This window comes from Sphaerodactylus townsendi, linkage group LG14 (genome assembly GCF_021028975.2).
Source record: "Sphaerodactylus townsendi isolate TG3544 linkage group LG14, MPM_Stown_v2.3, whole genome shotgun sequence".
NCBI classification, from domain to species: domain Eukaryota; kingdom Metazoa; phylum Chordata; class Lepidosauria; order Squamata; family Sphaerodactylidae; genus Sphaerodactylus; species Sphaerodactylus townsendi.
Window position 1 is genome coordinate 37,492,925 of NC_059438.1, and position 17,540 is coordinate 37,510,464.

The 17,540-nt window shown below is 48.3% G+C and overlaps 1 protein-coding gene across 1 annotated transcript in view; it reads left to right on the top strand.

Annotated features, from left to right (window-relative positions):
* APBB3 (amyloid beta precursor protein binding family B member 3) overlaps window positions 1-17,540 on the top strand; it is a 30,080-nt gene that overhangs the window by 747 nt on the left and 11,793 nt on the right. Inside the window, exons 2-8 of the mRNA XM_048515474.1 lie at window positions 11,534-11,712; window positions 14,769-14,845; window positions 15,146-15,206; window positions 16,025-16,171; window positions 16,548-16,675; window positions 16,933-16,938; window positions 17,025-17,139. Coding sequence (XP_048371431.1) covers window positions 11,534-11,712; window positions 14,769-14,845; window positions 15,146-15,206; window positions 16,025-16,171; window positions 16,548-16,675; window positions 16,933-16,938; window positions 17,025-17,139 — 713 coding nt within the window. The remainder of the gene's footprint in view (window positions 1-11,533; window positions 11,713-14,768; window positions 14,846-15,145; window positions 15,207-16,024; window positions 16,172-16,547; window positions 16,676-16,932; window positions 16,939-17,024; window positions 17,140-17,540) is intronic.

A 17,540-nucleotide genomic window follows, 5' to 3' on the forward strand; every position in this document is an offset into this window, starting at 1 on the left:
AGGATCCATCCTAGCCTCTTCCGGGCAGTTGTCCGTGGTGCTGAAAAGAAGGTACCTGCTGTGTAGCCCCAGCTGCAGGCGAGGCAGGCAGGGTTTTCAATTCCCTTGACATTTAAGAGATCCCGAGTGCCTTCCGCACTGGGCAGCCTCTTTCCCACCTTCCAGTAAACTTTTAACAAGGTTTTAGCATTTGCAGAAGTCTCAGGCATGGTGGGGATCGCAGGCAGGCTGAGAGCAGCACCACCCCACCAGCTTCACTGGGATTTCTTCACAGACAGATGCGTTTAGTGTGTTGTCGGCAGCTTTCACAGTCGGAATCACCTGGATGTTGTGGGTTTTCCAGGCTGCGTGGCTGGGGTCTGGTAGTTTTTGCTCCTAACGTTTAACGTGCGTGCGTGGCTGGCATCTTCAGAGGAACATCATGGTAAGATGTAAGGTCTCAGTAGTGCATCTTACTATGTTGTGCCTCTTAAGATGCCAGCCATAGATGCGGGTGAAGTGTTAGGAGCAAAAACCAGTCCATGACCACACAGCCCGTAAAACCCACTACAGCCATATGTGTTATGCCTAGTAGCCCAAGAATGGGCAGCTTCTGGATTCTTTGGGACATTTATTCTCTGGGTCGGGGAATCGTCGGGGTCACTTTCTCCTGAGACTGGGCTGCTGGAAGCCATTGGAAAGAGCTTGTGGCTGAATCTCAGAAAATGAAGCCAGGATCCAGATCCTGATATTTTTGCATGGATGCCAGCAGCCTTTCCTCCTGTTTTGTGGAATGGATCAAGTTTGCTGATTCAAATAACTGCATTGCCACTGGGAATTCCAGCAGGTAAGTGATATCAGGCAGGCAGTGAAATTTCCTCCTCTGGCTCCTCTGAAGCAGGGATCTGAGGGTCTTGACCAGTTCTCTGGCTAAGCAGAGGGCCGTGACATCTGGTTATTGGCTTAATTAAAGAGGTGAAAGTAAAGGGAACAGCAAGGAAATGCTTGGAATCCTTTGCTCTGGGAACTGTGCCCAAGGCTCCCTTCCACCCACTTGCCAAACAGCCTCCAGGTTGCAAAGGGCTGATTCTTCCCTCCCGCCATCATCAGCGGGGGGGTGGCCTAAACATTCTAGAGTTTTGGCACAGTCAAGCGGAGAAAGGTAGTGCCTGTTGCCCAGGCAACCTGATCAGTCATGACAGATCTTCACGCCACTGGCTGTGAGAGAAATGGCGAGCCAGTTTCCAGAATGAGGGAGGAACAGGACTCTGAATGTCTCTCTCCCCCCCACCTCACATACTGCCCAAAGGCAATGAAGCAGGCATGATTAGTGCCTGTTCAGAGGCACTTGAGGCCTTCCGCCATCAGTCAGAGGAGAAGGTCCAGGAACCTTTCAGGGATTACATCTGAGTTAAAAGTGCTGAAATTCTGTGACTGGGCTAGGGAAGGCAGGTGTCCTAAGTCTGCCCGCACATACACAGTTGAGCTGGCAGCCAGTGTGGTGGGGTGGTGAAGAGCAGCAGGCTCTAACCTGGAGAATGGGGTTTGATTCCTCACTCCTCCACATGAGTGCCTGACTCTAATCCAGTGACCCGGATTTGATTCCCCACTCATATGAAGCCTGCTGAGTGACCTTGGACCAGTCACAGTTCTCTCAGAACTCTCATAAGAACATAATAAGAACATAAGAACTAGCCTGCTGGATCAGACCAGAGTCCATCTAGTCCAGCACTCTGCTACTCGCAGTGGCCCACCAGGTGCCTTTGGGAGCTCACGTGCAGGATGTGAAAGCAATGGCCTGCTGCTGCTGCTGCTGCTGCTCCTGAGCACCTGGTCTGCTAAGGCATTTGCAATCTGAGATCAAGGAGGATCAAGATTGGTAGCCATAGATCAACTTCTCCTCCATTAATCTGTCCAAGCCCTTTTAAAAGCTATCCAGGTTAGTGGCCATCACCTCCCTCTGCTCCACCTACCTCACAAGGTGTTTATTGGGAGGGAGGAGGAAAGGTAATTGCAATAGAATCCTGTGGAGTTTTCTCATCCTTTCCCGACCATAGCATTTGTTGTATTTTTCTGATGGGTCTGAAGTCTATTTTGTTATGTTTTTCCATCAGTTTTCCCATTTGATTGGTGATCTCCTTGACGTATAGTAGAAATACCTTCCCTGCATGGGGCATTTCTTCCTCAGTCCTGCATTTTTTTTCTTGGTTGTATAGCTCTTCTGATTTCTACAGTGGAGTAGCCATTTGTTTGGAGAGCCCGGTCTATCTAGGTCATTCAGTTCATCAATGATAAGATGAAGTTTGCAGATCCGTTTTGCGCTGTCTATCAGACTTTCGATTATGCCCCTTTTTTGTTGTGGTGATTGTGGTATTTATTCAGACATTGGCCCTGCACTAGGAAGAGTCCAATCACCTATGCACCCCAAAGAGGGATAGAGGAAACAGATCAGGCTCCTGATGCCACCTGCACACATCCCACCTGGACCATGGGCAGTTGACTTCTAGGGTTGGTGATTCATGTCCATCTTGCGGCGGACCAGAGTCACTGGGAAGAAGAAGAGTTTAAATTTATACCCTGCTTTTCTCAACCGTGAGAAGTCTCAAAGCGGCTTACAAACCCCTTTCCCTCCCCAAATCAGACACCTTGTGAGTAAGCTGGGACTGAGGCCCCTTCCGCACACAAAAAATAATGCATTTTCAAGCCACTTTCACAACTGTTTGCAAGTGGATTTTGCTGTTCCGCACAGCCTCAAAGAGCACTGAAAGCAGTTTGAAAGTGCATTATTCTGCATGTGCGGAATGAGCCCGAGAGAGCTCTGAAAGGTTACCCAGCAGGTTTCGTGTGTAGGAGTGGGAAACCAAATTCTGTTCACCAGATTAGAGTCCGCCACTCAAGTAAAGGACAGGGGAATCAAACCCAGTTCTTCAGATTAGAATCCATCGCTCTTAACCACTGCACCATCCTGGGAGGCATCAGTGGGATGGTAGTGATTCAGGGGGCCCATCCTGGACTTTTCCCCAGAGTTCCAGAATCACTAAGACCACCCCCGTGGCTTGCTGTCTTGGTCTCGCCAACAGAAGTGTTGTCAGAATTATGTATTAGCCCTCAGTAAGAAGGTACAGCATGGATGATGGGAACTGTAGTCCATAACATCTGGAAGGCCACAAGTTTGACACCTGCATAAGGTACGCAAGACACACCCTTGCTGTCTGCAAAACATAGATGTCACTAAATGGTAAGTGGATGCCATCTGAAGGCTGAACAGAGGAACGATAAATGAGATGGGCAGTGTGGGGCAAAACTAGGGCTCCGTTTTGACTGGCTGACTTCATGCTGTGCTCCTGGCGGGTGGGAGTTTGGGTCAGATCGTTGCTGCAAAGTTGGGACAGAAATCCTGTTTTGGGGACATTTTCACTGGCTCCATCTTGAAGTTCCGGGGCTGTGGTGGGAAGTCAACAAGTCCCAACTCTTAGGTGCTCCCTGACCTCCACCAAATGAGGTGAACCATAGGAACTTCCTGTTCTTTCACACTTGGGGAGTTAGTGGAACTGGTTTTTGATGATTCAGGCTCCTGGCAGGCTAAGCCAGGGGTAGGGAACCTGCGGCTCTCCAGATGTTCAGGAACTACAATTCCCATCAGCCCCTACCAGCATGGCCAATTGGCCATGCTGGCAGGGGCTGATGGGAATTGTAGTTCCACTCTGTAGTTTATAATGCCAATAAAGGCTTTGGAATTGGAATTGTAGTTCCTGAACATCTGGAGAGCCGCAGGTTCCCTACCCCTGAGCTAAGCAAAAGATTCAGCATTGCGAAGATGGCAGGATTTCATTGGAGTGGAATAATTGCTAACCAAGTCACACACACACCCCACCACCTCACACAAATAATTTTCCAGCTTTCCCCACATTTGCTTCCTTTCTGCAGGGCTGGAAATGTTTCCAGTTATTTCCACATAACAAATGAAGGAAAGTTACTAGCATCTCTGCTCCTAAGCCCTCCCTCCCTTAAGGCATTTGGCAGCATGGACAGAAGGAGGGGGGGGCGAGGAGGGTGTACTGAGCTATAGCGTCACATGCCCGATTAATCCCATCTGTGGAAGCTGCATTTCCTTGATTAAATTCTTAGAGTTGGCATGAGTGTGATTGTTTAGTGATTTGCAGTAGTGGGAAGGGAGAGGCCGGTTCAGATGTTGTTCTGTACCATTCGAAGATGTCATTTCAGCTACAGCATTTAGTAGGGAGGCTCAGGAGATGTGTGACTGTGCTGTACGGAGCATTCCCACATGCTTTGACCTGGGTCCTACCTTCTGAATGCTTACCAAATCAAGACTGCTTTTGTTCTGTGGCTCTGTGGCCCATTCACGCACGGTCTGACGCATAAGGCTGGATGTGTGGCAAGACATGGGAGCAAACCTACGTGTCTGCCTTCATACACAGCATCTTTAATGTGAAGGGAGTCTTTTGCACATCAGTTGCGGTACTGCAGTCCAAGCTCTGCTCACAACCTGAGCTTGTTGATGGAAGTTGTTCAGGTAGCCGGCTCAAGGTTGTCTCAGCCTGCCATCCTTCTAAGGTTGGTAAAATGAGTACACAGCTTGCTGGAGGTAAAGTGTAGATAACTGGGGGAGGCAATGGTAAACCACTCTGTAAACATGGTCTGCCTGGTAAACAGCATGATGTGGCATCACCCCATGGGCCAGTAATGACCCATTACTTCCACAAAGGACTACCTGAATCTTTTAAGGCACAGGTGTCAAACTCACGGCCCTCCAGATGTTATGGACTGCAGTTCCCATCATCCCCTGCCAGCATGATGCTGCCAGGGGATGATGGGAACTGTAGTCCATAACATCTGGAAGGCCACAAGTTTGACACCTGCATAAGGTATGCAAGACACACCCTTGCTGTCTGCAAAACATAGATGTCACTAAATGGTAAGTGGATGCCATCTGAAGGCTGAACAGAGGAACGATAAATGAGATGGGCAGTGTGGGGCAAAACTAGGGCTCCGTTTTGACTGGCTGACTTCATGCTGTGCTCCTGGCGGGTGGGAGTTTGGGTCAGATCGTTGCTGCAAAGTTGGGACAGAAATCCTGTTTTGGGGACATTTTCACTGGCTCCATCTTGAAGTTCCGGGGCTGTGGTGGGAAGTCAACAAGTCCCAACTCTTAGTTTTGGATGAACTGACGGGGAGCACCTTCCTTATGAGGAGAGGCTGCAGCGTTTGGGACTCTTTAGTTTGGAGAGGAGACGTCTGAGGGGGGATATGATTGAAGTCTATAAAATTACGCATGGGGTAGAAAATGTTGACAGACAGAAATTTTTCTCTCTTTCTCACAATACTAGAACCAGGGGGCATTCATTGAAAATGCTGGGGGGGAGAATTAGGACTAATAAAAGGAAACACTTCTTCACACAACGTGTGATTGGTGTTTGGAATATGCTGCCACAGGAGGTGGTGATGGCCACTAAAAAGGGCTTGGACAGATTTATGGAGAAGTCGATCTATGACTCCCAATCTTGATCCTCCTTGATCTCAGATTGCAAATGCCTTAGCAGACCAGGTGCTCAGGAGCAGCAGCAGCAGAAGAAGGCCATTGCTTTCACATCCTGCACGTGAGCTCCCAAAGGCACCTGGTGGGCCACTGTGAGTAGCAGAGTGCTGGACTAGATGGACTCTGGTCTGATCCAGCCTGCTAGTTCTTATGTTCTTAATTGGATGAAGTCTATCAGCATTCAGGAGAGTCCTCTACTGACTTCAGTAGCTGCTGCTCAGCTTGTGTCCTCTGTTCAACTGCTTGCCTGCCTGGTGCTCAGGTTCAGTCCAGATGGCTGCTGGTACGTGTTCAACCGCTGTCGACAGGAGGCTGCTTTCTCCAGAGCGACAGCCTCACGCTGTTCACAGCCAGCACACAACAGGAAGAAAATGGCTCGTCCTGCAAGCCGGGCTGCTGCCACAGCATCTCTCTCCCAGCTGGAAAATGCCTCTGTGAAGCAGGTCAGGTGATGCACAGAGTGGCCCTCCAGGAGGACAGCCCTTGGCCACTCATCACGCTGCTAACTCAGTTTGCCAGCTTGCACACAGTCTTCCTGGGGATGCAGGCAGGAGATGGTCTAACATGCATGTACCAGTGGCTGGAAGTGGCCTGTCAGCATCTCTCTCTGCACTGAACACCATGGGTAGAAGGTTCCCTTCCTGTGCCACTGTTTCTGGCAGCCAGCTGAGCTGTTCCAAAGGATGGGCAAGATGATTGAATGGAATGCGGCCGGACAAGCCAAGGCAGCAGGACCTGCATTATGGAATTGAATTGCAAGTGATGGATTATTCCCTTTCTGCTCCCTCTGTGCTGGGCGAATCGAGAGGACAGTAAAGCAGAAGGGGCACACTGACCTCTGGGTATTTTTAGCTGTGTGCACTGGGGCAGATACTGTTACGTTCACAGCATTGCACCTGGCCCTCCTACAACTGAAGAGCACCTGGCTGCTTTTCTGGCTTTGTGTTTGCCATTGATCCTAAGCTCGTGGATTTCCAGGGGAAAACGGGCTCTTCCTTACTGGCTATTAGAGCAGGCAGTATTCATTAAAATCCCCAGTGTAGTGGAGTCTCCTCCTTTGGAGGTTTTTAAACAGAGGCTGGGTGGCCATCTGGCAGGGGTGCTTTGATTGTCTATTCCTGCATGGCAGGTGGCTTGGACTTGATAGCCCTTGTGGTCCCTTCCAACTCTATGATTTCTTTGCAAAGGAAACTAGTTTCAGCAGTGCGTATGGCACCTGGCATGCAATTAGTGTTTGAGACGTGTTTGGCAGACTGTAGCCTCTCAGTACTGTGATGCAGAGAACAACTGATGAGTCGAATCTGGGGTACATGGAATGCCTTTTATTTTCATTCAGGCCCAAGAAATCTGAGAACAGACAGTACCTGGGAAGAGCACATACAGTCTCCTGACTTTTGAAAACCAAAACGCAACTATGAGTGGAAGAAGGCAGGCAGGGAGTTCCTGCTTCATCCTTTCTCCCTTTGCCTGTTCATCTGGTGAAAATTGCTGTCCCTGAACTGTTTTCCTCCCAGCAGAAGAGACCCTGTATCTTCTCCATTGTGGTCAGGAGGCAACATTCTGTCTGGGAAAACAGTTATGAGTGAGAGATACAAAGTGCCCCACATAACAATTGTCTACTGCAAGCACCGGGGGGGTCTTCTAGGGTTTGGGCAGAGATAGGTTTTTCCCACTACCTGTTTTCTTTAACGGGAGATTTAATCAGGAACCTTAAGCATACAAAACTGATCCTCTGATTGCTGTTCTCCTAAAATTGGGAACGCAGCACTCACATTGTTTCTTTGATTTAAACCCTCCCCCCTCCCGCTGTATTTAGTTTTGTTGAGGGGAACAAAAGTAACTTTCTCTGCCTCCTCTGTTGAGTGGATTGTAGCTTCATGGAGCGTGACAATGACTTATGTAAGGGAAATAATACGAACGTGTGAACATAAGAGGAGACTTGTTGAATCAGACCAGTGTTCCATTTAACCTGGCATCCTGTCTTACACATGAACTGGCCAACCAGTTCATCTGGAGGACCAACAACAGGGCAGAGAGGCCCAGGCCTTCCTCTGGTGTTGCTTTCTAGACTGGTATTCAGAGGTTGGCTGCCTTTGAATGGGGAGGGTCCCATTAGTATCCATGGCTGGTAGCCCAAAATAGTGCCATCCTCTATGACTCTGAAAATCTTCTATACCCATGGCCATCCCACACCTCACAACCTTTATTAGGCATTTAAAATAGAGAGTTACCAGACATTTATAAAGTACAAATCAAGAGTACATTCGAAACTGTATGTTGAAGTTGTATAATAGTCTTGAGCACTACCAATTGCCTGTAGGAAAGGAGGTCATTTCTTGAATGAAAACACCTGAGGGTTGATTAATGGCAATGGCCGATATAACAAGCACCATCTGCGGGCTAAGGAAGTCAGATAATTGAGGAGGACAACGAGAGTGGGGAATCTTTTCTAAAATGTGCTCAGAGGTTTGGCTTCTTAAGAATTAGTATCCATCCTCTCTTGATTACCTAAAGAGACTTCCTCTGATTCCCGAATAAAAAGGCTATTGGACTTTGTTATCATCTTGCAGCCGGGAGCTTTCTTGTGTTGTATTATTCTGTCTGGAGGAGGAAACTCCTACACAGGAGGTTATTTCTTCGGAAGCCTGGGAGAAAGCTTGCTGGAGAAGTCGGCAGGCCACTTGTTATCTGGCATGCAAAGTTACTGAAAGGTCAGAACAACATCACAGGCTCACACAGAAACGCAGACAGGAAGACTGTATATAGCAATGTACATTACTTAGAAAGTTCTGTCACTTGTAAAAGAAACTTTGCTACTTTTTCCAAGAGCATGACATTTGTGTTGTTTAACAGAAGCCCCACAACAGAACTGTCAGAGTCTCTTTCAGATTTGTCTAGGGCCAGCCTGGGAGAGAAATTCCTAATGCCCACATATCTCGGACATCTATGGCCATCCCTACATCCTCTGGCAGGGAATCATACATTTTAACCACTGGTTGAATGAAGAACTGTTTCCTTTCATCTGTTAGCTGTTCTTGACCAGGTTAACCTCTCAGACTGAGAGAGGTGGGCGTGACACAGAAGACTGTTCTTTGCGGGCAATGTCTTAATTACAGGGAAGGCTCGTTAACTGTTGTGGGAATGGCAGGACGCCACGTGGATGGCTCTGCAGCTCTTAGTTGTATCTGAGGGCATCACTGTGCCCGTCTTCTGCAGTGGGGCTCCAGTGTGAGAGTTTCTGCTAAGCTTGCCTTCCGTCATGTTGGAACTGCGACTGGCATTGATTTCTTCTCCTTAAAATGCTGGATGTTGTACTCAGGACTGAACAACGTGTTCTTGATGCTTCTTCCTCTTGGCGCAATTCTGTTTGGACTTTGCAGTGAGGAATGGGTTGCTCATGTGTGTATGATTATATATACGCCTGAAGAAGTGAAAGACTCCAGGCCTGCACTTAGCTTCTGGGTGACACCCACACGAGCAAGAATGGAACAGGCAGTATTTTCAGTGGTCTTGGACTTCACTTCTAGGTCACCAGTTCCTTCTTGTTCTACTTGACCCTCGTCCTTCTTTCATGGCTCCAATTATAACTTCACAGGTAGCAGAGCTGTGCTTCATTCACCTGGCTGGCGCTGGGGGTCTGCAACCTGCGGCTCTCCAGATGTTCATGGACTACAATTCCCACCAGTTCCTTCTTGTTCTACTTGACCCTCATCCTTCTTTCATGGCTCCAATTATAACTTCACAGGTAGCAGAGCTGTGCTTCATTCACCTGGCTGGTGCTGGGGGTCTGCAACCTGCGGCTCTCCAGATGTTCATGGACTACAATTCCCACCAGTTCCTTCTTGTTCTACTTGACCCTCGTCCTTCTTTCATGGCTCCAATTATAACTTCACAGGTAGCAGAGCTGTGCTTCATTCACCTGGCTGGTGCTGGGGGTCTGCAACCTGCGGCTCTCCAGATGTTCATGGACTACAATTCCCACCAGTTCCTTCTTGTTCTACTTGACCCTCGTCCTTCTTTCATGGCTCCAATTATAACTTCACAGGTAGCAGAGCTGTGCTTCATTCACCTGGCTCGGTCCTGGGGGTCTGCAACCTGCGGCTCTCCAGATGTTCATGGACTACAATTCCCACCAGCCAATTGGCCATGGTGGCTGGGGCTGATGGGAATTGTAGTCCATGAACATCTGGAGAGCTGCAGGTTGCAGACCCCTGGGTGTTCTCTAAATTTATATCCAAGAATGGTATCAATGGGGTAGTTCTCCTGAAGCTTCCACATAGTCTGTAATATCAATGTATCCTAGTAGCTTGAACCACACCATCTCAGGAAACAGAATGCTCCATATTCAGGCTGGTGGTGTGAATAACAGAATTACAATGTCCAGTGATTCTGAGCCCACTGCTTTCTAGAACAGTTCTCCTCCAGTGCCTGGTATCCTGTATGTACGTAAAGTGCTACCAGTTTCAGCTGACTTAAGGTGACCCAGTAGAGTGTTCAGAGTAAAAGACTAACGGAGGTGGTTTGCCACTGACTTCCTTTGCCTAGTCTAGTGTCCCTGGTTTTCCTTGGTGATCTCCCTTCCAAGTGCTAACTAGGGCTGACCCTGTGTAACTTCTGAGATCTGATGAGATCAGGCTAGCCCCGGGCCATTCACAGGTCAGGGTAAGCTTAGGCTATGTCTGTTGTAAAGGACTCATTACTTGTCTTAATTTCCTGAGCCCCTGACAAAGACTTCCGACCTAGATTGGACAGGTCTTTGATATCGTTCAAAGAACCACATTGGACGTTTTTCATTGACGCAGTCTGATGCCCCACAGATACACGTATGAAGAAAGTCTTCCTTACTTGCAGAGGAAAAGCAAGGGTGTCTTGGACAGAAAGATTCTCTTAAGGCCAGATGACACAATGCATTTGGCTAGGAGTTGATTCAGGCTAGCCTAGGTAATCCAGATCAGGGTACTTGGTATCCTACCCAATTGATAAATATTTCTCTTTGGCGAAATGATACATTGTCTGTAAATATTTGCAACTTTGCAAGGTGAATGTTGAATTTGCACTCTGTGAATGTTCAGAAGCTAAACAAAACCTGGTTTAAAGGTCGCCGAAATGTTGCAGAGCAAGTTTTTTCACCTAGCTTTCAGGGAATCTATCACAGTAGCAGGATGGCAGCTCAAATGTTGATGGAGGCAGCCAGAGGAATAGCAGCTCTTTCATGAACACCCCACACTCACCCTGCATGTAGGCAATGAAGACTGCAGAGAACCTTCTAGGAGTTGGTTGGTAATGGAAGCTTTAGACCAAGGGAGAGAGGATGTGTCTGTTACCAGTTTTTGTTTAGATACTGTTACCGGTAATCAATTGCATGCCATTTTTAAACCAATGTTTGCTTCTACAAGTAAAATTTATGTTCTGACCTTGTCCATCTCGACACCCACTTGTACAAGTTCTTGCTTACCAAGATACACAAGGATTGCCTGCCTGGATCTGAATTGTTCTAATAAGGGAGATTTCCCTGCATTCTAGATAGTTTTGTGGGTGATTTTTAATTCAAAGAACTGAGGCAGAAAAAGGTGGTTGTAAGCTTTCTTCTGCATTGTTCATGGGACTCAGGATACAGGGGGAGAGCAAGCCAGGCTCCCTGGACCACCCTGCTGCCAGAAGGCTGAGGAGCTTCTGAGCTGATCCCTGGTTGTTGCTTGGGTCAGAACCCTCAGTCTGTGTGTTGGTTTCCAATTATGGTTCTCGGTCTGACCCGACAGGGGCCACCTCTTGTGGCTCCACTGCTGCCAGCTGGGGTAGGAGTGCCGTGCCACCATCTGGCTCTTCATCTGAAGAGCCCGATCAATCCCTGGGCTCAGCTGGGCCATGACAGTGGTCATCCCTAGCCAACTCTCAAATGTATCCTGGGATTGCCAGTACTGAGGTAGATGAGGGATTGGGCAAATATACTGGTGGTGTAAAATAATGTCCGTGACACCTCTTCTCTGCTTTCCTTAGACAACCTATGGAATGACCAGAACCTGGAAGCAGATCTTGACCTTCCACCAGGATGGAGGAAAATCCACGATTCCTCAGGGACCTACTACTGGCATGTGCCCACAGGCACCACCCAGTGGCAACACCCATCATGCCCCACTGGCTTGGCATCCAATGGGGATGCTCCATCACTAGAAAAGGTAAACCCCTTTGCACATCACTTCCTAGGTGATCAATAATAAAATATGTGGATAAATCAATAATTGCTCCCTCTTTCCACAGCTGGGGTTGTTATCTACTTTAAAAAAATCTTATTGTGGTATGCCAATGGATAGTATTGAAACAAGAACTGGGTTAGCCAAACCCCCCCAAAACTTGCCACAACACAAGGAAGCGTACCAAATTGATGTAATGTATTCACTATTACTATAACTCACAGTCCATTGAGAGAACAAGTCAAAGCGCGATGGGACCACAGCCCACCCAAGCAGCAAGCAGCAAAACGCCTATGGGCTAAAGTGCGTTTTCGCAGGTCTTCTTCAGTGCAAATCTGTTGCAATAATAGTCTACTACGAATTCAAGAGGTAACATCCAGTGAAGGATTCATAGCACAGACTGGTAACTAGTAGCAATTATGTATGACTGGTTGGAAACTAGTATTATTGCAACACATTTGCACTGAAGAAGACCTGCGAAAACGCACTTTAGCGCATAGGTGTTTTGCTACTTGCTGCTTGTTGATTTACACGTCGCGTTAAGAGACCATCTTCGCCGCTCCGCGTCTTCAACCTGCCCGGCTGGTTTTTCCGGCTATTTACACACTTTTGGTAGCGCGGTGAGTGGACTGTGGTCCCATCGCACTTTGACTTGTTCTCTCAATGGACTATGAATGAGTAGAAATGGACTGTGTGTTAGAAGTATTTCATGGACATTCGATATGATTTCTGTTCACTGATTGCTGACTAGTATATGAGTAATAGTGAATACATTACATCAATTTGGTACGCTTCCTTGTGTTGTGGCAAGTTTTTTGGGGGGGTTGGCTAACTTGGTTCTTGTTTCAATTCTATTTTGTATTCCTGCCCCTTCTTGTATCCATGCCAATGGATAGGACCTGTGGATTCAGCTCCAGCCAAGGTCCTGTGGGGCAACAAAGACATTGTTTTCAAAGTTGACACCAAAGACTGATAATGTCATTCAGAAGGCCAAGATATCACAATACCCTTCTAAACCTATTGATTTCAATGGTATATCCCAGTATAGTGTAGAGGTTAAGAGAAGCAGACTCACATTTGGGAAACCAGGTTCAATTCCCCACTCCTCCACAAAAGACCTGCTGGGCGACCTTGGGCTGGTCACAATCCTGTTAGAACTCTCTCAGCCCCACATAACTCACCAGATGTCTGTTGTGGGGGTGGGAAGAGGGAAGGTAAGCTGCTTTGAGACTCCTTAAATGTAGAGGAGGAGGAGGGAGGAGGAGAAAGAAGAGTTGGATTTATACTCTCCTTTCTCTCCTGTAAGGAGACTCAAAGGGGCGTACAAATTCCTTTCCCTTCTCTCCCCTCACAACAAACACCCTGTGAGGCAGGTGGGGTTGAGAGAGCGGAAGAACTGTGGCAAGCCCAAGTTCACCCAGCTGGCATGTGTTGGAGTGCACAAGCTAATCTAGTTCACTAGATAAGCCTCCACAGCTCAAGTGACAGAGTAGGGTATCAAACCCAGTTCTCCAGATTAGAGTGCACCTGCTCTTAACCACTACACCACGCTGTCTCTAGAGAAAACTGCGGTATAAAATCCAACCTTCTGCTTAAAATGACACTGCTGAATCAAGGCTGGCCCATGGCTTCTGGCCATCCAAGGCAAACTGTGGCACCCCCCCCCCCCAAGTTCAACAGAGAGAAAAGGGGAGGGAAAAGTCTAGGTTGAACATTTTACTTAGTGAGCATTCAAAACAGATAATGTAAAAAAAATTAAACAAAACAGTGCTTCCAAGAAAATATGTTTACGACAGCTGATGCTAGTCAGCATCCTATGAGGCCATCCATTAAATGCCCAGGCAGAGGCAAAGCGAGGGGAAACTCCGCTTGGGGCATGTGCGTGCCCTGGGCCCCTGCCACGGCACCACCCGCTCCTGCCCCAGAATGCCGCACCACGCCCCCTCCACGGCTTGGCTGCACCTCCGCCATGGCTCCACCTGGAGCGCCACGCCCCCCGCCCTGTTGGTGCTATGCCACTGTGCCCACGATCAAATCAGTTAAATGCAATAAATGCTAAGGCCTATTGATTTCCCATAATGATTTCCCATAATAATCCACTGGGGTACCCAACTGCTGTTCATGAAGACTTGGCTCTGTCCATACGCTTGTTAATTTTTTCATAGAATTTACTGTTTAGAAGAAAACAGTGTAGATTCTGTCTGGGTAACAACCCTTTTCTGAATTGTTTTTCCACTCCAGTATAAGCTGGTAGGATTCCTCACACATATTACCCAATAGAGTGATAAAGAAGAGCCTGTGCTAATTCCATGTGAACCTAGGAAACAGCCTTATACAGGGTGGCTAATCCAGTATATGATTTTCAGTCGTGTTCCTAATACTCTGGCAGAATCATTCCCTTGCTGTGCTTGAGAGTTTTTGGCCTATGATTAATGGCTCAATCCAGACTGAGGGGAGGGCTTTAGGGGATGACGTGGGCCTATCCCAGTGCCCTTCCCAAGGCACTTACCCTGGCCAGGGGACAAGCATGCTGGGGGGAGGCCACCACAGCCTCTCGAGACACATGGATGTGGTTCCCACACCATGTCAGCGCTCCTACGTGGACTTGTATCCAGGGGTGGAGCTGACCATTTTTGGCTTCCACTCCAGATTTGCAGCAGTTGTGCCATGGTCTCAGTCCGTGGACTTATGCCACCCTAAGTCCATTGAGTCCAATGGAGGACATTGTGGTGGTGGTGGTGGTTGTTTTTTGTCCCAATGCTGCCAAAAAGCCCTCTGGAGGTGGCAGGGCAGTGCCACAGTGGTGCCATCCTTGGCTACCCAGGGATTTGGACTGCGCTGTAATACTTGTCTACTCGTCTACAGTGTGGATTTGTGGGAGGCATCAGCAGTACAATCACTATCTGTCTTGTAGGGAATCACATGCATTTTACCAGTCTTTACAAAATGTCCAGTTCAGGAGAGCCCCCAAAATATGGTACCATATTCTTTCCAAGTTCATTTCAAGCCTGAGGAAATTCTCATGAGCCTTTCCCCCTCAGGAACTCCAAGCTGCTACAGGAAACCGTGTACCAATGGAGAGACCCATTCCAAGTCCAATGGCATCACTTCCAAGAAGGTAGGACTGGTTGCATGGACCACTGCCAAATGCACATGGCACATTTTGTTTGAATAAATATGAACAAAAGATTTCTGGGGACTTCTCTTGGGGCTGAAGAGTGTGGGCTGAGCCTGTTATCTAATGTCCCAGATTTGATCTGAAATATATTTTTGACAAGTTCCAGTAGCTGGAGAGCTGAGAAGGTAATTGGATTTCTGACTGCTGCTCTGCCTTCACTGTGGAGATAGAAAGAAGCCCAGTGGGGTAGGCAGAGATGCTACATGTCACTGTTCTGCTCTGCTTGTCTACTGGTTACAGGACACCACTGACATGGCCTGGGGAGGATCAGCATCAAGTCAGCACAGAGCCTGGATCAAAGGTACATTCAGGTGGGACACGGGGGAGGGGGGGATTTGGCTCAGAAACCTGACTGAGGAAGCCCCTTTCTTTGGCACAAACGGGACAAGGACAGCATAGGTAAGGCCTTTCCTTGGAGGAAGAGGTGCTGCTGCAGGGGTTCCCAGTCTTTTTGAACCTGGAGGTACTTTTTGAATTTTGACACACCCTGATGGGCATAGTCAAAAATGGCTGCATGGGAGGTGGAGCCAGCCACAAACGGCCGCCACGTCTTACCCTCAGTGAAGATCCTTGTGCTGTAGTAACGAAACTATAGTAACAGAAAGCGGTAAAAGAATGGCAGAAGGTAAAAGTTCAGAAAAGGTTCTAATGTACTAACAGAGCTGCAGTAAAAAATTTTTTTTTTAAAAAAGAACCAAACACATCAACTAATTAAACTATCGTCCAAAAATGCCTGCACAGAAGGAAAAGTTTTTAACCTGGCACTGAAAGGTCAAAAGATTGGATGGTAACAGGGAAGAACTGCCACAGCAGAAAAAGTCCTCTCCTTGGCATGTATCCTACCCATGTGAAATAAGACATCTGATGAAGATCTTGTCAGCAGACTACTGCTGGTGGCCAGACAGTATCAGGCTGTGCTTGTTCTCCAAACTGATCCAAACTCCCACTAAATGTAGGAAATAGATGTGGAAGAATGGCTGACAAAGGGTCAGAGAAGAGAGAGAGAGAGAGAGAGAGAGAGAGAGAGAGAGAGAGAGAGAGAGAGAGAGAGAGAGAGCATACGTGCACACCCACTGGGACATGCATTACAGTGATCATTGTGTGTCTCTCTCCTGCTAGTGCTTCATTGTACGCTCCTTAGGCTGGGTGGAGATCCCCGAAGAGGACCTGGCTCCTGGCAAAAGCAGCATTGCAGTAAATAACTGTATCCAGCAACTCTCTCAGAACAAGTGTGAGAGCTGGAACGCTGCAGACAGATGGGGTGAGGTGAGTGCCGAACACATGAGACTCCAAGGGCAAGAATTCCTGCCCTGTGTCTGATTCCTGTCCTGTGGTCATGTTCCTCTCCTGGACCTTGTGGGCTCTCTGGTTGCCTTGCCACTCTCCCACAGTAGAGATGGGCACATCCTGTCGAGCGTCTCAGTTCCTGTCTTTCCAGCACACTCACAGATAAGGTGCTTTATGGAGACCCCCTCCTTCCTCCCACTGCATCATAGGCAGATGCTGTTAAACAGCTGTGAATCACCTGGGCTAAAATACCTATCCCAGACCCTTCCCACGAAAAAGCAGAAGTGTGCAGAGGAATCTGCCCATAAGGACATTCCAAAAGTCTCCTTCACAGTCCTCTAGTCTCTCCTTCCAGGGCCAAGACATGGTGATGATCTTGAAGAAAGACACAATGAGTTTGGTAGACCCTCTGGACCACAGCCTCCTCCATAGCCAGCCCATCATCAACATCCGCGTCTGGGGGGTCGGCTGCAACAATGGCAGGTGAGTTATGGCTTTTCCCTTGGGGAAGGGGCCATGCTGCTGGGGCTTTACGCCAAGGGCAGCTCAAGAGGTGTGTTGAGCCCTGTGAGATGCAGTGGTGGGGAGGCGGCATCCGTCCGCTGTCCGCCTCTCTCCGTGTGGCTTTGCGCATGAAAAAAAATTGTTGCTCATCTTCTCAGATGCTGCTGTGTGAGTCCCTTCTGCAGCTCCACATTAACCAGTCTTCTTTCTTTCCTGACATGCTGTGCTTGACTAAGGGACAGGTAAGACCCCCCCTCCCTCTTCCTCTGGCAGAAATGACCAATGCATGGAGCCATGTACTTGCTCACTAAGTTCTCTCTTCTCGCAGGGATTTTGCTTTCGTGGCCAGTGACAAGGATACGTGTATGCTGAAGTGCCACGTCTTCCACTGCAACGTGCCTGCCAAAGCCATTGCCAAGGCCCTGCATGAAATGTGCTCCAAGGTATCCCTCCTTTCTTGTTTGGGTACACACAGACGTGCTTTGGCCCCATGACTTATCTCAGCCTTGTGTTGCAGCATTAAAATGTCTCTTTCATTTTGTGGGGGGGTTACTTGTGGTTAGGAGCCGCGTGGCGTAGTGGTTAAGTGCTTGCACTGCCACTCACACGGTCAGGAGTTCGAGCCCCCTGTGGGTCAGATATCCTGGCAGCTGGCTCATGGTCAACTCAGCCAGCCATCCATTCCTTGGTTGGTAAACGAGTACCTAGCACCTAGGTGTCAAACTCGCGGCCCTCCAGATGTTATGGACTACAGCATGAGCTGGCAGGGGATGATGGGAACTGTAGTCCATAACATCTGGAGGGCCATGAGTTTGACACCTGTGACCTAGAACATAGCTAGGGG